Source organism: Dendropsophus ebraccatus, chromosome 10 (assembly GCF_027789765.1).
Source record: "Dendropsophus ebraccatus isolate aDenEbr1 chromosome 10, aDenEbr1.pat, whole genome shotgun sequence".
In the NCBI taxonomy this organism is placed as follows: domain Eukaryota; kingdom Metazoa; phylum Chordata; class Amphibia; order Anura; family Hylidae; genus Dendropsophus; species Dendropsophus ebraccatus.
Window position 1 is genome coordinate 85,243,259 of NC_091463.1, and position 21,232 is coordinate 85,264,490.

The 21,232-nt window shown below is 44.4% G+C and overlaps 1 protein-coding gene across 1 annotated transcript; it reads right to left on the reverse strand.

Annotated features, from left to right (window-relative positions):
- Window positions 1-616: 616 nt before the first annotated feature.
- ACP7 (acid phosphatase 7, tartrate resistant (putative)) lies at window positions 617-20,725 on the reverse strand. The gene is made up of 14 exons (XM_069943691.1): window positions 20,617-20,725; window positions 19,153-19,277; window positions 18,223-18,426; window positions 13,536-13,718; window positions 11,689-11,714; window positions 11,284-11,381; window positions 10,603-10,665; window positions 10,401-10,515; window positions 7,383-7,496; window positions 5,496-5,553; window positions 5,179-5,246; window positions 4,883-4,954; window positions 3,760-3,897; window positions 617-899 (listed from the first exon to the last, which is right to left on the reverse strand). The coding sequence occupies exons 2-14, from the start codon at window positions 19,250-19,252 to the stop codon at window positions 852-854; spliced, it is 1,287 nt and encodes a 428-aa protein (XP_069799792.1). The 5' UTR covers window positions 19,253-19,277; window positions 20,617-20,725; the 3' UTR covers window positions 617-851.
- Between the last annotated feature and the right edge of the window lie 507 nt (window positions 20,726-21,232).

The following is a 21,232-nucleotide window of genomic DNA, read 5'->3' on the forward strand; positions in this document are numbered from 1 at the left end:
CTCAGGTGCGACCTAAATGTCTGACATCTCAGGGCAACACGTCAAAAGTTTTCTATAAATGACGGCAACGTTCTAACACCATTCATTCTCTTATAGTTGTTCAACATGCAGAGAAAAAGTGGTGGCAACACTGGTAGTTATGGTGCAGCTCAACCGGTAAACACAGGGACAGATAGACATTTAGTATATGTAAATTCATGTGCAAAAATGGTGGTCACCCAGACAGGAAGTCAGGTGGTCACTAAGCAACTTCAAGTACCAAAACCTGCAAAGGACACTGCAGAGCTGTAAGAAATATATAGAATTTGCAAGGCTGTATAATACAGATCAGACTGTTCCTACCAAGGAACCGCTATGGAGTTACATTTTATGTGTGCAAGGAACAATCAAAAGCCATAGGATCGTTATATGACATGTAAGCTGCACAGTGAATACTAGAGGGAAAACAAGTTCAAACACAGGACAGCTCCACATACAGTAGATCCGCATCAGCAACTTATCCATAGTTAAAGCGCTTTGTGTTAAAGGGGTTATCCAGCGCTACAAATACATGGCCACTTTCCCCCCTCTCCAGTTCAGGTGCGGTTTGCAATTAAGCTCCGTTTACTTCAATGGAACTGAGTTTGAAACCCCGCCCAATCTGAAGACAAGACAGGGGGGAAAGTGGCCATGTTTTTGTAGCGCTGGATAACCCCTTTAAGTGCAACATCACAACTTGTACATGTATTAGGCTCATTGAGTCCAAGAGATCAGCAGCAGAATCAGAGGCATCATTCCTGAGATCTATAAAGAAGGACGTCATTCTTGAGTCCAACAATTCAATCTTATCCAGAAGGAACAGACTTTAGGATTCAGCGCTTATCCTTGATCAGCCATATGTCATCCACTATCTCTCCATCCTGGCGGGAAAAAGAAACACAACATGTATTTTAGAATGTATGATATCCCAAGACTAAAGTGATCCCCTTTTTACAGAACAGGTGATAAGTATGTGATTAGTAGTGTTCAATCACAAACAGATGTCAGTGGTGATAGGGGTCGGCTGTTACTGAAAATCATGTCTGACCCCTTTGTTCAGAGAGAGATAAGCTGCAGCAAGAGCGTTCTGGCTGCAGCTCACCCATCCCCATAGAGAACACAGGAATGATTGGCCGTGCAGGCAGTACAGCCAGTGGGAAATATGACTGACAAGTGAACGATCATTCCGTCGTCAGTTATTGAAAGTGTTTGGGGGTCTTTAGATTTCAACTGCTGAACCTTATTGTTCTCAGGGAGATAAGTTGGCCACCTGTTTAACCCCCTCCCTGAATGTTTGTCCAAGCTGAACCTTTATCTGTATGGCCCCCTTAAGATATCCAGAACAGGAGGCAGAGGGATTAATACATTAATACAACCCAACACTGCAGGGCCTGACTGTATGTATATGTTGCAGTGAAATGATACAATCCAGGCATTTTATCAAATCCCGGGAAAGAAAAGAACACGCCATTCCATCATTTCCCTGGGGATTTGATCAAATGCCTGACCCCTTTCAGGGAAATGATGGACTGAACGATCAAGGAGTCACCCGGCTCTATGTTTGGCGGCGGAGGCGGACGCGGGAGCAGAGCGGCACACCTCCCTGGCAGGCATATGGTGGCGGGGGGGCGGACAGGGAGCAGAGCAGCACACCTCCCGGCAGGCGTATGGCGTTCGGCCGGACGGGAAGCAGAGCGGGCGTGCCGGGGGAGCAGGAAGCGTGTCGCATGGCGGGGCAGACGGGCGCGAAGGTGGACGGGGAGCGGATCGGCACACCTCCCTGCAGGCAGACAGCAGCGGGGGCGGACAGGGAGCGGAGCGGACAGGCCAGGGGAGCAAGAGGCGCGTAGCAGGGGAAACAAGCGGAACGGGGAGCAGAGATGCGATACGGTGCGAATTCTATGTTGCAGAGGGAAATGATAGAGCTCATTCCATCATTTCCCAAAAAGGGGTCAGTAATTTGATCAATTCCCTAAGGAAATGAGGGAACGGCATGGTCATTTCATCATTTCCAAGGATTTGATCAAATACCTGATTCTATCATTTCACTGCAACATATATATGTCCATGTAGTCTGTTACCATGGAGACGCATGGCTCTGCAAGAGATCGGTCATTACAAATTGGTGTGTTATCTGTCACATTAACCCAAACGTTCGCCGTGCAGTCGCTCCTGCGCCAGAAGGTCAAGTAACTATGGAAACAAGCATGCCTGGTCGGCTCTGTGCATGAGCCAAATTCTGATCCAATAGGGCTTGTGCACAGAACCGACCATGCCTGGTCATATCCATAGCTGAACAGACTGAACAGTTTTTTTACCAGCACCGATACCTTTCAAGGCTGAAAGTAGATACACACTTCTGATGTATTCCAGATACTGTACAAGTATCAAAAGTATGGATAATCTGGTAGGACGCTGCTATGCCGGAATTCACACTGAGACGTTTTTTTGGTCTGCAGAGAAATATCTATCTGTCCCTAAATAGATGTTTGCTTATGGATAGAGCTTCACCTTCCAGTCGCTGTTTTGATTAAAGCCAAGCTATCTATTTTCGCACACTGATTGGGACTTCACCCTATAGTTGGAGTGGACTCTAAACCTGCGAAATGGGATCCGAGGATATGAGTGAGTAGCGGGCACACATGGGAGACTGTGTGTGAACTGCGCGGCGAAGCCACGGAAACCATGGTGAGAGAACTCTCCGTATGATGGTGTATGATTAAATTTGAACTGTGATCCGATTGGTGCGACCATACAGCGACTGCTGAGAATAATAGACTCTGCCGTATATGCTGACATTCAGCTACCTGAGGGACGCTACTGATGGAGACCCGTTGTATTTGAAGGTACATTTTACAAGCGGGTGTCCGGATGAAGAATTTAGCCTTTCCTGATGCTACTAGATGACATCTAAATGTATGCTACACCTTACCGGATGAAGAATGGACTTACATGGGGCTTGCTGATGTCTTGTTAGTTCAGCGTCGGTGGTCGCTATGACAGCGGTCAGCTGACCGCTTGAGTTGACGCCCACGACGCAGTGATTGGTGCGTAATAGCGCATGCGCAGTGGATGCAGCGGGACGCCGACATCCACACGTGACGCGCTCCTTCCTCGCTCCTTTTGGTAATCGCAGCTGTAGGGAGGTGGGTCTTTTATTATGTGCTTTTAACCTGTGAAACACTTCTTTTTGTACGTTCTAATAAAGCAAGTATTTGTAATATATATCACGATGGGTGTTAAGGGTTAATAGTTTTAACTAGAGTGAAGATACTACTCTGTCTATTGGCTGGAACTGCTTTATATACTGTGACGTGTTCATGTCCTTGTATACTTGAAAAAGACCATTGCGGTTGAAACGTTGTATCTGTGCCATGCTGGAATAAATAACTTACCTTTTATCTATTTCCGCCTTGTGAGATGCTGTTACCCTTTTGATACTTGGACTGTTTTTGACCCTGCCTGGACACCGGGGTTGGTAACTGTTGCATCTTTAATTTACAAAGTTTTTTCATTATTTTTAGACTGGATAGCCTTTAAGGAGGAGTGCTATAGTACTTTTTGCTTTTTGTATTCCAGATACTGTGATGATACTAAGGAGCAGCAGAGCTGCATCACAATACAGAATAAGGCCTCATACTAATGATACCATTAACATATGACACATCAACATGTCAGTCAGGAGATCTATGCAGCACCTGACCTAAAACCATTGAAGTATATATAGTAAGGTGCACTCACCCGGTCATCTGACACCTGCTGGATGTGTATGTGAGTCTTGTTTGCTATGTGGATACGTGTATAACCATAATCCGCTATCCTTACTGCGCTCCACTCCCGATGCAATGGAAAGAAAGGATCCAGCCTCTCCCTACATCCCTGCCGGGGGAAAAAAAAAGATATTTAAAGGGAAACCATAAGCAAGTTTATGCTGCCATGCCAGTATATATACAGAAAGAAGAGGCCTAAGATGGTGTGGAGAATTTACATCTGCTTTAGGCCCAGTAAACGAGCACCGATCTAGCAGATATTGATCGGGCCTTCATTGGTTATGCTCTATCCTGTGGATACTGTGGATAGGGCATAACTACTCCTTTAAAGCGACTTTGTACCCACAATCTGACCCCCCCAAACCACTTGTACCTTCGGATAGCTACTTTTAATCCAAGATCTGTCCTGGGGTCCGTTCGGCAGGTGATGCAGTTATTGTCCTAAAAAACAACTTTTAAACTGGCAGCCCTGTGCCCAACAGCCGGGGCTTAGATTGTGTATGCATTAGGCTGGCACAACCTCTCTGTCCTTCCTCCCCGCCCTCCTCATCATTAGGAATGCTCCAGGCAGATTGTCTCCTATTCATCACCTGTGTTAGCCCGGCACATGGGCCGGATGGTTAAGGCACCTGTGCAGTGTTCAGCATGGAGAAAATGTTCCAGTGGCATTCCTAATGATGAAGAGGGTGGGGAGGAGGGACGAAGGGGTGGTGCAAAGTTAGGGCACAGATACTCCCGTTGGGCACGGGGCTGCAAGTTTTTTAGGAAATTAACTGCATCACCTGCCGAACGGACCCCAGGACAGATCTTGAAATAAAAGCAGCTATCCGAAGGTACAAGTGGTTTGGGGGGGGGGGACAGATTGTGGGTACAAAGTCGCTTTAAAGCTCCATCAATGGAGGGGGGTCTGGAGCTGTGTGTCAAATAAAAAAACTAGTTCCCCACCTATATAAACATATAAGCAGAAATGTTGGATCTAAAAATTGAAATTTGCTATTTCTCTATGGTCCATAAAGTGGACTTGACATTATATCCTATACAACAATAAAAGCTCTATACGTCCATACCGTACCTATCCTCAGCACGTAACTCACCGCAGATCCTGTAGTGATGTGAACAGGAGCCATGGGATTTGTATATGGAGCCTGGGGGGATCCTTTATAAACCTGCGATGAGCAGAGGTCAAAATAAGGAATCATTGTACAGCTGATCAAACCGGGCCGTCTCTTTATACCCTTTATTACTGTCTGATGGGGCCTTGGATGGGTCACATCTATGAACTCATGATTAATTTCTCATGAACTAAATTGGTAAAGGAGCTCAGGCTTACATGTGATATAATAGAGAACAATGATATAGCAGAATATACTAGGACATGTAGTCTACTCACCGTACAGTTGTATACAGGCCACATCCGCTCATAGGAATGCTCATGTGCCCAGATTTCCAAGTCTACCCCTAGAACATATATAGATGCAAATCAGAATGTATGTATACTGCGCTATTATATATGGTTGATGCTTTACAGTTGGTCAATGACGTATTGCAGAGTTGCAGAGATCAGCTGATCTTGCTGTAGGAAGATCCAGCCGCCAATGCATAGTTCTTGCAGTGGAATCTAGGATTGCGTGGTTTAAGCATTGCTCTACATCATTGTATTCAGAATTCTGTTATCACAGTATACACAGTATAAGCTGACATATATACCATATTTATAGAATAGTTCCTCCAAAGCATACTGTCCACCCGGCAGTCCAGTTCTTATCTGCAGAACATACAGAAAAATATGTTAGTTATTTAGTCAGAGACTCATAGGAGACATCTATCTTCTCCTTCAGATAGAGGACACATTACACATTACGATAGTGAGGCAGAAGCGAACGCCAACCTGTCAGCTCAGCGCTCGCTTCCCCCTCGTTCCCTGTGCTATTACATGCACAGAAAGTGAGCAGAGAGCTGCGGGAGGGGCTGCCCGGACGATCCTTAGGGCCCTATTCCACGAGACGATTATCGTTCGTATTATCTTTAACAATAAACGATCTCAAACGACCGCTATTGTGAACGACCTGAAATCGTTCATCCATTTACACGGAGCGATGATCGATATTTATGATCGTTCTTGCGGTCGTCTTGTCGCTGCTATTACGTTCATTGCTACTGCGAACGACCAAATGACATCTTATTCCATGCGAACGATTTGCGAACGAGCAACGATAAAAATAGGTCCAGGTCTTATTAAGGGTCCATTTACACAGAAAGATTATCTGACAGATTATCTGCCAAAGATTTGAAGCCAAAGCCAGAAAGAGACTATAAACAGAGATCAGGACATAAAGGAAAGACTGAGATTTCTCCTCTTTTCATATCCATTCCTGGCTTTGGCTTCAAATCTTTGGCAGATAATCTGTCGGATAATCTTTCTATGTAAATGGACCTTCAGTGATCAACGATTTCTCGTTTGCCGTTAAATCGTTAAGTGCTATTCAACCGAACGATTATCGCTTCAATCCGAATGATTTAACGATTATCTGAACGATAATCGTCCCGTGGAATAGGGCCCTTATGGTTCTATTACACAGAGCAATTTTTAACGATTAACGACTAACGATAAACGATCGCAAACGAGATTGCTTATCGTTAGCCTGAAATTGTTCACCATATTACACAGAACGATAATCGTTAGTTGCGATCGTTACTATGATCATTTACTCCTTTTGATCCCAGCAAAACAATGAACAATGGGCAATTACACTAAACGATTATTAAAAAAATGCGGAACTTGAGCGAACGAATGTGGAATTACAGCATTAGTGATAATTTTAGGTTCAGATCTAAATTGACGATCAACGACACACAGACAATGTTTTGATCATTCCCTGCAATCACACAGAACGATTATTGTTTAAGTTCGAACGATATAACGTTTTTTCGCACGATAATCGTCCCGTCTAATAGGGCCCTTAGATTGCCCACAATGCATGCCCTGCTTTAATGCAAAGAATACAACCAGCAATTTCCCCCTCTATTTGTAAAACCAAGACAACCATGTCCACATGTGCTATAGGAGGCTATGGACATGATAAAGGGGTACGGCTCAGGACCCCCCACTCCTATATTCGCCTGGGCAGAGTGCAACAACTAAACAGCATCACTGACTCTGGTGGATCGGATTCTCTCCATAGTCATATCGCCCTTTCTATAGTTTCTTAATTTCCACCTCAGCATACTACATCCCTTCCACAAAGGGTTGCCATTCCGATTAGTGGGGTCCGATGATTGGGTCCCCCACCAATCCCACGGGCCTCACAGAGAATGAATGGAGCGATGGCAGCACATGTCATTGATTTCACCAATCAGCATGTTATCCCCTATCCTGGTGGTGAAAAAAAACATGATGGGATGGCAATGCCCCTTATAGGTAGAAATTCATGAGTTCCCAATACACATATGAACATTGGGCTGGTTCCCCCAAATTAACAGGTTCGGCCAACTTTTCTCTAATGTTTTTTGGAGCCTTTAAAAAAAAAGACTCTCCTCAACAACCAGCTGCTTCATTCTCTATCCTGCCGGTTCCAGTCTATAGGTTGTCCTTACCGTACTGTCACGTTTGACACAGTCATCAGTGTCGAAGTTGGTGCAGTACATGGGGCGGTGAGCCATTGTGATGATCCAGGGCCGCTCAGAACGATGAGCCCGGCTGGTGGCCGCCTGTAAGCAATAAAAATCTATAATAAAACTTGTATGTAATAATTTAATTAACCTGTGTGATCATACAACCTACATTTCCTAAGATGCATCTGGCTTTGCAAAGACAGAGGGGGCAGAGTTGTAAGAGCAGAAAGTGATAGGTCAGTGGCATAGAACTTCTGTCCTCAAACCATGCTATAAAGTCTCAGTGGATTCCTATGAGATGCAGCTTTACCCTTTCATTCCTCTAAGGATTTTCTTACTAGCAGTAGAACAGTGTACAAGCTGTATTTTATAGGATTCACTGGAGAATCTGCATCCAGAAGAGGACGGCAGAGTCTGGAGTTTTATAACTCTGCAAATAATCAGTGTATGGGCTCACCTACTATATCACTGCTCTGCTGGGTTGTTAAGTAATAGGTTGTAAGTAAGCTAAGGGTTCAATATAGAATTAAACAAATGTCACTGCTAGAATTGTAGTGCTCTCCACCTGTTACCACCATGTAGTGGATATGATGGCTGCAGGCATCTAGTATGTAGTCATTTCTATATATGCATATGCAGGGGGTTTGGATCTGTATCAAGACAAAGAAACTCTGGCTATAATAGATATATATTATGAAATTTATCAGCATTCACTTTGATTTTTATTGTAGTAACTCTAATTAGAGTTTATATAGTGTATGCCTTGTATATACCTATTAATGTTGATGTGTTATGCATGGTTGTCTGCCATCTTGATTCCCATTTACCCTCTTATATGGCTTTCCTAATACAGCCTACGTTTCCTAAGATGCATCTGGCTTTGCAGAGACAAAGGGGGCAAAGTTAAAGGTGCAGCAAGTGATAGGTCAGTGGCACAGAACTTCTGTCCCCAAACATGCTTTAAAGTCTCAGTGTATTCCTATGAGATGCAGCTTCAGTCTTTCATTGTGATGAAGTTTTTCCATGTTACTTCTTACAAGCAGTAGAAGAGCATCAACCTGTATCTTATAGGATGCACTAGAGAATCTGCACATAGAAGAGGAAGGCAGACTCACTGGAGTTTTATAAATTTGCAAATAATCACTGTATTGGCTCATCTACTATATCACTGCTCTGCTGGGTTGTTAGGCAACAGGTGGTAACTAAGCTAAAGGTTCTAGATGGGATGAAACAAATGTCACTGCTAGAATTGTAGTGTTTAGTTAGCGTTATATTGGCAATTTTAGTTTTAAGGGCAGGCATTCGTACCCAATATGCATTTTAGTACAATCATGTGATTTTCTGTCACCAATACGGCAACTCTCATAACCGCAAACATAGAAGGCAGACGCTCATATGATCAAGCTAATAAAATCTGTATATTAGCAAAAAAGAAATGTATATATATTCTATGGACTTAAAGAGGAAAACAATGGAAGCCTCTATAAAGTTGAGTTCTACAGACTCCTGGATGTCTATTGCCGCTGTCTCCAACCTATTGCTGGGGTTACAGATCAAAGACCACTGCATAAAGCATCCAGTTCAGCATTCTGACTGCTTCTGATCATGATGGAAGCATATAACGCTACTTTATATGCAGCAAACTGTATACATTATCAGGCTATGTTCACACTACGTAAGTTCAGCAGAAATCATGGCCGTTGTTACAACGGCCATGATTCCTGCAGTACTTACGTAGTGCAGCAGGTTGAGGGAATCCCGGCCTGAGTGTATACATATAGTATACACTCCGGTCGGGATCCCTAGCGGCGCCGTAGAAAACCGACATGTCAGTTTTCTGTGGCCACTATTCAGTGAATAGCAGCCGCAGAAAACCCTGTCAGTGCAAACTATAGAGCGAGCAGCTGCAAGCTCCATAGTGTGCAGTGGGGAGTTCTGATGGCGCGCGCACGTATGCGCCCGCATCAGAACCATGCGGCCGAAAAGATCTTTTCTGAGACCGGCCGTTCCGTGACCTGGCACCCAATATTGCAGCTTCCCTGTTTTATTTGAATAGGGAAACACCAGCTACTTTACCAAATGTTTGGAGCTATGTAAGCATTGAGGCCATAGCAATCACACGAGTACTGTGGCCCCTTTAATTTGAGTTCAGACCCCAATCAATATGATACTGATGACCTATCCTAAGGGTGCGCTTACACAGAGAGATTTATTTGACAGATTTTTGAAGCCAAAGCCAGGAACAGACTATACACAGAAAACAGATCATAAAGGAAAAAATGAGATTTCTTCTCTTCTCAAATCCATTCCTGGCTTTGGCTTCAATCCTGGTGAGCTGTCCTCGCGAGCCCCACTGCACATGCCATTCACTCCTGGGGACATTTCACCAATCGGCATGTTATCCCCTATCCTGGTGGTGAGGAAAAATATTTTTCTTTCAAATCAACTGGTTTCAGAAAGTTATGAAGATTCGTAATTTACTTCTATTGAAAGATCTCAAGCCGTCCAGTACTTCTCAGCTGCTGTATGTCCTGCAGGGAGTGGTGTATTCTTTCCAGTCTGACACAGTGCTCTCTGCTGCCATCTCTGTCCTTGTCATGAACTGTCCAGAACAGTAGAAAATCCCCATAGAAAACCTCTCCTGCTCTGGACTGTTCCTGACATGGACAGAGGTGGCAGCAGAGAGCAGCTGATAAGTACTGGATATTTTTCAATAGAAGTGAATTACACTAAGCCCTAAGGCTATGTGGAAATCATGGATATAGTCATTGGCTGTATCCATGTTTTCCAGACAACCTTAGAGCTTTATCCAAGTTCAGCAGGCACCGCTAATCAAATACCGAACGATCGGGTTCGGATCGACTCGAACCCGAACCCGGTTCGCTCATCTCTAAAATCTATATAACATTCTGAAACCAGTTGATTTGATGATTTCAAAGAAAAAAACTTTTGTTGGAGTACCCCTTTAACTACTGAAAGAGAAGAAACCTGGCATCTGACCTGAAGATCTTCTTGAAGCCATTGATATTGCTTGGCCACCAGTTCTGGGCCATACTTCAGATAGAAGTACACCTCAGTAGAGAAGGAGATGATGTGCGCCGGTCCTAGGTCCCAGCTGGAAAAACAACAACACATTAATACTGTACGTCCTACAGCCCAACATTATCCCCCCCCCCCCCCCCAATAAAGATTGTCAGCTCACCTGTACCAGAGGCCCTCCGTATTACCTGGCATGGAAAACCGGTTTCGGTAATTGGAGAAGTTACTAAAATAGAGAAGAAAGGAAAAAGGGGGATGTAACAATGGTGGTGAGTTTGATACATGTACAATAGTAATCCGGGATGAAGGGTAGAGCCCCAAGGGTGGCCATCTGCACAGCTGCAACCAGAGATGAGAGAATTTACAGTACAAAGGAAGCGGATCGCTTTGTTAGCTCGGCAATCTGCTTGTCAGCCTGCTATCTTTGAAGTCCGTGCGGCTCCGCTCCGGGTGCCTGGAAAAGCTGGATCTAGTCCTGGGAGAAGCTTCTCAGGACTGGATTCCACTTTTCCAGGCACCCAGGGTGGAGCAGCATGGACTTCAAAGATAGCAGGCTGACAAGCCGATTGCCGAGCTAACAAAGCGATCCGCTTCCTTTGTACTGTAAATTCTCTCATCTCTAGTTGTAACCAGGCAGTAATAGTGATGATGTAAGAATAATGGAAAACTAACCACTAAAATATAATTTTAGAGGGTGAGGAGCTCCAAATCTGCTTCATAGCCATTGAGTTCAATGATAAATTCTGTCTACCTACTGTCACCACTAGGGGGAGCTTACTGCATACAGCTTCTATACTGAACTCAGTAAATGCCTTACAGTAGTAACTATAATGTTCTAACTCACTATGCTTCTTCATGGTTTCCAGGACATGTCATATAGGGAACATAAGCCGCCACCGACTCAATCTGACGCATAAACTCGTCACCTACTTGAGCGTCATCCTGGAAGGAAAGGAAGATGAGGGTTTTACTTTAAGAAGCAGACAGACATGATGCCCACCATAACTTACTGTGCCCCAGTGATTTACTTAGCAGTGATAGATACAGCCAAGACATTGGGGAGATGTCTCTGGCTAGGCCTAGTCTCTGATTGATCATTTGATTAGGGCTGAGCTGCAATACCGGACACAGCCTAAGGACCAGAGGGGCGCTGCTTCAAGAAAGAAAGCAACTATGGATTCTAATCACCATATCAGTCTGAGGTTATATGGAATTTGATATATGTTTATGGGACATAAAGGTTATTTACCTCATCCATATCATAAGCAAAATCACCTGAAAGAGAGAGAGAAATAGACTTAAAGGTGGCCTTGTAATTATTCCCTCAATGGTCTCCTGGAAGCTAGGGCTGGGTTCCCATCAGGTATAAATCAGAGAAGTTAAAGCTATAGTAATTACATGTATACTAAAATAACTCTCATGGCCAATGATAGCATGGCTTATAGATAGGTGGCATATTGAAGGGGTTGTCCAGGATAAATGCTTAAAGGAGACCTGTCACCCCCCATGCCGGGGTGACAGGCTCCCGACCCCCCATTAGAGCCCCCTATACTCACCTGATCCCGCCGGCTCCCGCTTCTTGAGCCAGTCGGGTCACGGAGATATCGGCGCGCACGCTCACAGGAGAGTCCGATGCCCATAGAGAATGAATGGGGAGTCCGATGCTCCGTCATTCTCTATGGGCATCGGACTCTCCTGTCAGCGCGCGCCCTGGACTTCGGGCGCTGACATCTCCGTGACCCGACTGGCTCAAGAAGCGGGAGCCGGCGGGATCAGGTGAGTATAGGGGGCTCTAACGGGGGGTCGGGAGCCTGTCACCCCGGCACGGGGGGTGACAGGTCCTCTTTAAAGGGGAAAAAATTATTTCAAATCAACTGGTTTCAGAAAGTTATATAGATTTGTAATTTACTTCTATTTAAAAATCTCCAGTCTTCCAGTACTTATCAGTTGCTGTATGTCCTGCAGGAAGTGGTGTATTCGTTCCAGTCTGACACAGTGCTCTCTGCTGCCACCTCTGTCTATATCAGGAACTGTCCAGAGCAGGGAAGGTTTTCTATAGAGATTTGCTGCTGCTCTGGCCGATTGGAGATTAAATAGAAATAAACTACAAATCTGTATAACTTTATAAACCAGCTGATTTTAAAGAATTTAAATTCCTTGGAGTACCCCTTTAAGGATGAATTCACACGCAGCAAATAAGTGGCAGAAATTTCTGTAACTGTCCTATCCATCTAAATTATGCCAATTCAAGTGAATAGAACTGATTTTCAGTCTCAGAAATTTCTGCAACAAATCTGCCCCCCCCTTCTGTGACTCCCCATTGTCTAACAGAGCAATTGGATCACTTAAAGGGGTATTCCTATATAACAACACAGAGGGATCAGACCACTGTGGGCCCCTGTGATCTTCAGAATGGGAACCCCAGTCTCCCATTGAAACGGAGTGGCATGTGTATTGTCACTGTAATCGTCTGTTTCCGCTCCTGCCATACAGAATGAATGGAGTGCTGGAATGCATGCTTCATCCGATCTCAGGGGGGGCCACAGTGGTCGGATCCCCCCTACAATCAGCTAGTTATCCCCTGATGCAGTACATTTATTCCCAGTATCTTCAGCGTGCATAATAATGCTAATGGACAACACAGAGCAAATGTGGTATTCCATTATGTTTAATTAAAGGGGAACTCCAGCAAAAATGTTTTGTTTCCAATCAACTGGTTTGAGGAAAAGTTATATAGATTTGTAATTTACTTCTATTTAAAAACCTCAAGTCTTCCAGTACTTATCAGCTGCTGTATGTCCTGCAGAAATGTTGTTTTCTTTTCAGTCTGACACAGTGCTCTCTGCTGCCATCTCTGTCCATGTCAGGAACTGTCCAGAGCAAGAGAAATTTAGAAAATGTGGCAGTCCAGGCATGATGGGAATTGTAGTTTTGCTACAGCTGGAAGGCCAAAGGTTCCCTATCCCTGGTTTAGAGCTTGTATGTATGCTAGACCCAATCACAGGGGGGCCACAGCGGTCAGATCCCCCTACTCTCAGCTAGTTATTCCCTGAGTATCCCAGTATCTTTAGCGTACGTAATAATCCCAGTACTTACCGACGTGAAGTATAGCATCATACATCTCCATCTGGGTTTCCTTCTGGAGCCTGGATAAAGACTGAGCGTTGTCATTTCCCATGTCCCCAAACACGGCCAAGCGCGGCCCCCATGATGATCCCACCTGTAGGGTGCGGAAGTAGAACTCAGGGCTCCAACCAAGAGAACTGCCGCAGTGATAAACTGAAAGAGAAAGGACAGAGAACATGAGAGAGGAGCATGGACTTTTAATTTGCTTCTATTTAAAAATCTCCAGTCTTCCAGTACTTATCAGCCGCTGTATGTCCTGCAGGAAGTGGTGTATTTTTTTTTCCAGTCTGACACAGTGCTCTCTGCTGCCACCTCTGTCCAGGTCAGGAACTGTCCAGAGCAGTAGCAAATCCTTATAGGAGTCCTCTCCTGCTCTCCAGACTGGAAAGAATACACCACTTCCTGCAGGACATACAGCAGCTGACAAGTACGGGAAGACTTGAGATTTTTTTAATAGCAGTAAATTACAAATCTATATAACTTTCTGAAACCAATTGATTTGAAAGAAATTTATTTTCGCTGGATAACCCCTTTAAGAATGCAACAGGCAGACAGATGATGGAAACATGGCACGGTATGTGGCGTATGGTATTTGTCTATATAGAATACATGTGGCCATCACATGCTTAGGGCTGTAAATTCCACCCATGAATGACTCTCATATGAAATCCAGATTGGGACACAATGATGGAGACGGCTTTATGACTGTGACCAGATCTATTATCGTCCTTACTATGTAAGGTTTTCTCACACAAAATGATAATGGTTCAGAACCAATTTAGTATCCATACTGCAAAAAACTCATTTTAAATGAGTTGTTGCAGTATAAAGAGGTCTGGTGATCATCAGTGATCACTGCAGGGATTCAGATAGCCATTCAATTTCCCTATAGTGGCCCCTACAGGGCATATGTAGTATTACATGATGGCATATTATATTTAAAGGGGTATTCCAGCGGGGGGGGGGGCACTTTTCACTGGGACTGGGGAAGATGTGGAAGAGGAAAAAGACGTCTACTCACCTCCCCGGTTCCAGCGGCGGGTCCCGCATTGCGGCGCTCCGGTGCCCGATTCCCGGCCGCTTCCGGGTGTCTGACGCGGACCCGAGACGTGACGTCTCAGGTACGCTCAGCCACTCAGTAAAGGAGGCGGGATCTGAGCGGACTTGAAACATCACATCTCGGGCCCGTGTCAGACACCCGGAAGCGGCCGGGAACCGGTCACCGGAGTGCCGCGATGCGGGACCTGCCGCTGGAACCGGGGAGGTGAGTGGACGTCTTTTTCCTCTGCCACCTCCTCCCCGCTCCCAGTAAAACAGTGCCCCCCCACTGGAGTACCCCTTTAATTAAAGAGGTACTCCAGCTAAAAAATGTTTTCTTTCTAATCAACTGGTTCAGAAAGTTATAAAGATTTGTAATTTACTTCTATTTAAAAATCTCAGGTGTTTCAGTACTTATCAGCTGCTGTATGTCCTGTATGTACCTCCATAACAATGTCCCAACCCCAGATACCTCCATAACAATGTCCCAGCCACAGATGCCCCATAACAATGTACCAGCCACCGATGCCCCATAACAATGTACCAGCCACAGATGCCCCATAACAATGTACCAGCCACCGATGCCCCATAACAATGTACCAGCCACAGAATGCTCTAAAAAGTGCCATCTTGCCTCCTGGGCTGACTGCAATATGTCCTATGGTGGCTTTGCAGCCGGTCGCAGTACAACTACAATCCCACCAGCTTCCGTCTCTGCTACATCACTAGGACTTGTAGGTCAATTACATAATGAATTTAAGATTTGACGTCTCCAAGATTCCGCTGAACAGAAGAAAATCTTCAGACTCGGACTGTCACATATTATTAACATCTGGCAGAGAAGATTTGACACAATAAAAAATGCCACCAGAACAGGCTTAAAGCAAAAATGAATACTGTAAAAAGATTACAGATTAGTAAAAGGCAAAAAGAAGAAGTGAGATGGAGGAGGACAGCCTGTCTTGCTCAATTTAAGCCTGAAAGAATATAATCCCAAGTACAGATGTCATAGGGCTGAGTCTGTCTTTGAAGTGCTGATAACCCACTAAACTATAATACGGTACCATATTCAGCTATGGACAATCGGCAAACTCAACTCTTCTGTGTGATATGGGGTAGCATATAATATACAGGCAGAATACTGTGGTGTCCCAACACGGGTGTTTCTTGTACCACACCTGTCGCAAAAGCCCTTCACTCAAAAGTCAGGTGGTGATGAAGGCATTTATTGGTTTCACCACCAGGTGTCAGTTTTTTGTATGTAAACCTGTATATATTGCACAGCTGTAGTGAACAAAGGGTTACTGCTCCTCCTATGTTATGTATTTTGCTGACTAATGGAGATACTTCTTTCCCTTCTTCCTATTACTATTCTTCTTTCTCTTGCACACATTCTTCTCCACCACTCACAGGGGGTTACTCATATCCCTGTAGGAAGTAGTCACTAGGTGGGAGGAAGTGTGAGGGAGTTCCCTTCAGATTCTTGTGGGAGGACGACACACAGAGTAGGCAACCCTGCTGAAGTTGGCCAGGGCCTGGCCCTGGCTGTGTTGAAAGTCGGTACCCACGTGTATGGAGCAACTAGAGACTTTGAGTTTTCTTACTCGTACTATTCCCGCTATGCAATGTTAGACGCTACAAGGAAGACAAATCAGGAATCAATTCCAGCCCACGCCGAGAACCACTCAAAAAAGTGCAGGGCAGTATGCTAGATACAGAGGAACTGACCTGGATAGAGCAGTGACCGTAACAGAAGGTCTACGTACTCGCAGCGCAGGTGACACAGAAAAAATTCAGACACTTAGCTACACCCAGGTAATCGCGACTGGGGCTTGTGTCACCCTAGTATGACGGGTACGCTGACACTATAGAGCAGAATATGGTCAGACAGCAGTCTAAACACAGGCACAAGTATGGGTGGTATTACACGGAACGATTATCGTTCGAAAAATCGTTAAATCGTTCGGATTTGAACGATAATCATTTTGTGTAATAGCAGGCAACGATTAAACGACCAACGAGAAATCGTTGATCGCTTAATAGGATCCGGACCTATTTTTATCGTTTGATCGTTCGCTCATCGTTCGCACATCGTTCACATATCGTTCGGTGAAATAAGAATTCACAGCTGAAACGTACGCAATAGCGACGACTAAACGACCGCAAGAACGATCATAAATAACGATCATCGTTTCGTGTACCTGGGCGAACAATTTCGGGTCGTTTGCCTTAGCGGTCGTTTAAGATCGTTTATCGTTAATCGTTAGTCGTCGGAAAATTGCTTGGTGTAATAGTACCCTATCTCTCAAGTATCACTCAAGTTTTCTCTCTAAGGTACCGGCAGAGCACACAACTACGTTTGGTTGGGACTCCTTTGACAAACTCCTCTCCTCTTCTCTCCACTGCTCAACTCTAAACTATACAAGTACCGCTACATCTACCTCTATTCTACATCAGCACTTAAAGTAGCTCTCAGCACAGATCCAGTGAACACATGCCTGTAACAGCAGTTATCTGCTGCCAAAGTGTTCTGTATTTTCAAGAGACTGTTCAGTAAAGCCATTATATTTCATTGATGAGTCAGTCATCATTGCACCAGCACCTATACATCTCTGCTACACACCTTGGGTCATTTTCATGAACATACACTAACATATTACTGTAGTGTCCCAACAAAGATGTACCATAAAATTTTATGCACCTGGGTAAAGTAACTCAATTTCACACAAAAGCGGATGAAGGAGTTTGTATTATGTGTTTTTCACCACTAGGTGTCACTGTTGTACTTATTATTTGTAATGTTATCCTGTCAGAGTTGGCAGCCTTGTTTCCCTCACTTTTCCTCCTATCCGATAGCCTCTTCTTTCTTCTCCACACACAGCCGCACCAATCACAAGCTAGCTAAGTTGCCCCCATAAAAAGGAGCTAGTTCCTGGTGGGACAGTGGAGAGTGACAGACACAGAGAGAAATTCCTGCTGCAGTGAAGCCAGGGTCTGGCTTAGGCCAGGACCCTTGTCAGGGACCTAGAGACTTATTCTTCTTATGCTGTTAACTACGGCTACGATGCAGTGCTAGAGAACTTAGGAGGGAGAGATGTCTTCTGAGGAAAACTTTGTTCATGGCAGGGATACTTTCTACAACACACAGGGCAGTCACTTGGAGTTAGGTACTGAACCCAGTAGGACAAAGAGCGTGTATGCCGACGTATCCTACTTTAACGCATGGCTGTTCTGGGAAGTCTTGGAAAGTCTGCTCAACCCAGAGCAGGGACCTGTGTCCTCGTACTATCCTAGCAGGACGGGTAACCTGACACCATAGGACAAAAGGCGGTCAGATTAGCAAATCTATACCTGGTTAAGCTATTGGACTTTAGTCTATTATTTTTGCACCAGCACTTATACACCTGTCCACTGTGACTAGTGCCCAAGTGACCCTACACCCACACAGCAGCCACAACACCGCACAGCTACCCCGGCATCTGGCAATAACGTTATATAAAATCATATAACCTATATACAACGGCCACATCCGGCATGGTTCAGAGATAGGAGGCAACCCCAACCCTTCCACCAACCTATCACCCTTGATGAGGTTATGTTATCCTCGCTCTTGTCTCACCATATTTCTGACCAGGTTTCAGGTTCTCCAAGGTGACCCGATGGATGAACATCTTTCTATGTTTTGGTCCTCCGTCCACAAAGAGGTCAGAACTGCCGTAAGCAGTAAGGTTGAAGGAAGGGGGTCCTGGAAGAAGATTGAACTCTACTACAGATGGGGTCCAGCTGAAGGTGGTCCATGTCACCGTCATAGTGGCTGGTTGACCTGAGTGGAGAATGCATCGAATTAAACATCTCTATTAACCCCTTAAGGACTTGGCCAATTGTCACTTTTGCGCTATCGTTTTTTCCTCCTCGCCTTCTAAGACCCATAACTCTTTTATTTTCCACCTACTGGGCCATGTGAGGGCTCGTTTTTTTCAGGAGCAGGTGTACTTTGTAATGGAATCGTTTATTCTGCCCTAAAATGAATGATGGAACCCCCAAAATATCATTTATGTGGTGAATTTTGTTAAAAAAATGTGATTCCGCAAATTTGGGGGGGGCTTACATGTTTATGTAATGCACTTTACGGTAAAACGGTAATGCCTCGATCTCTAGTTTTTATTCATAATTTTTTTTTTTTCTAGATCAGACATATTGATTAGTTTTTATACGTAAAATGTATTTAAAAAAAAAAACGCAATCTCTGCATTTTTTTACCGCTTTTTGCGGAACAATAGTGTTTTATTTTAATAGACAATTACGCACACTACGGTATATTATATGTTAATTAACTTTATTATTTTTATGTGTTTTATGTAAAAAATGAGAAGGGGGTGATTTTCACTTTTTATTGGGACAGGGGCTTTGGGACATTTTTTTAAAACTTTTCTTAATTTTTTTTTTTACATTTTTTAAGTCCCCTTGCAACAGCTGGAGGGTTGCAGGATCCCCATCCCTGAGCTAGAGCATAATACCGTAACTACTGTCCATAATAATGGATGCTTACCTGTATAGGAGATGTGCACCTGCTCAGGCTGGTAGCGGCCAATGTTGGCGCTACCTACAGACATGATGATCACACACAGGGGTAGGATAGTCCTCCACATCCTGCCAGAGAGACCTCTCACCGTACTGTAATAGAGAGAATACAACCAAATCATCATGGGGTTATAGGTCACAAGAGGCGTAATGGTCCCATCAGGCAGCCAGTATACAGGGCTAATAATCTCAGCACTGCAACTATTATAAAGGTCTTACCTGATTGTAGTACAACTATATTACACTGCACACAAGTCACGAGTCAGGAGACCAGAGTTACTATTACATTTCTATCAGATTCCATCTGCAGCTGCTCTATCGGTCACAGTATTGATGTGACTATCTGGCGGTACAGAGGGAGGGTGACACAGCACTATGGTTTGTGGTCTGGGCCGAGGGGAAGTTGTTCTGCCGAACTCAACAGGGGCGTAAGGGAAGAGCGATTTCCTAGAAATTCAATGTTTAGCTTTAACGCCACTACCATAAATGCCCTTATATCCCTGAGTATATCCTATAGCAGGGATAGGGAACTTTCTGCCCTCCAGCAGTGGCAAAACTACAATTCCCATCATGCCTGGACAGCCAAAGCGAAGCTTTGGCTGTCCAGGCATGATGGGAGTTGTAGTTTCAGAAAGTTATATAGATTTATAATTTACTTCTATTAAAAAATTTCAAGTCTTCCCATACTTAGCATCTGCTGTATGTCCTGCAGGAAGTGGTGTGTTCTATATGTCAGGAACTGTCCAGAGCAGGAGAGGGTTTTCTATGGGGATTTGCTACTGCTCTGGACAGTTCCTGACATGGACATAGGTGTTAAACTGGAAAGAATACACCACTTCCTGCAGGACATACAGCAGCTGATAACTATAAAAAGATATGAGATTTTTAAATAGAAGTAAATTAGTAATCAATATAACTTTCTGAAACCAGATTATTATTTTTTTTTTGCACTGGATAACCCCTTTAAGATTGTGGCATCCAAGGCACCTATATGTTGGCAACCTTTCAAAAATGGGATGCTGATGTATACGTGTGGGGATAGGCATGGGCCCCATTGACTTTAATGGTCCATATATAGTCAGCTAGGGACATATTCATATATGGACTCCAAGACAAAACATATATACTTAGTCATTACCTGACCATTAATGTTAATGAGACCCATGCCAGTCTATGTTGGAATCTCATCCTGACTGTTTAACTTCCAATACATGTCTTAGAAGACGCAATCGTAATGTGATCCCATCTGCTAGTGGACGGGGAAGGAAATGGCTCCCCATGATCTGCACCTTTGGGGGCTACATCTATATATACAAGTAACGTCTCTTCCATGAATGTGGTCGGAACAGGATTGGCCAATTGCGTAGCTATACCCTATAGCCCCATGTAGGGGTGAGATACGTAATATATAGAGTATATATATAGACCATACCTGAGAAGTCCTTGTCCTCTCCCAGCTGGAGGTCAGTAAACAACAAGTAGCTCTTGGAAAAGCCGGAAAGGAAACAAAACAAAGGGGCCGTCTTATAAGGAGCGTCATGAGCGAAGCACAACTGCCCTCTTGTGTCCAAAGCCGGCAACGCAGGAGCCGTGCAATGTCACCCGTATTACCTGTATGGGGGAGACTTTGGCTGTCCAGGCATGATGGGAGTTGTAGTTTTGCAACAGCTGAAGAGCCAAGGTTCCCTACCCCTGCTATAGGGATGTATGACCGTCAGTCAATGATTTTTCAGAATGGCCGGATCAGCTGATCACTCACCCTATTACCCAAAAAGTGGCCTATTGGGGGTGTGGTCCCCAAGGGGTGGGTTCACTGGTGGGTTTTTGCAGACTTTGGGCCCTATTCCACCGGACGATTATCGTTCAGATTATCGTTAAATCGTTCGAATCTATACGATAATCGTTCGGTTGAAATGCAGTTAACGATTAACGACCGAACGAGAAATCGTTGATCGCTTTATAAGACCTGGACCTATTTTTATCGTTGCTCGTTCGCAAATCGTTCGCATTGAATAAGACGTTGTTTGGTCGTTCGCAGTAGATACAAA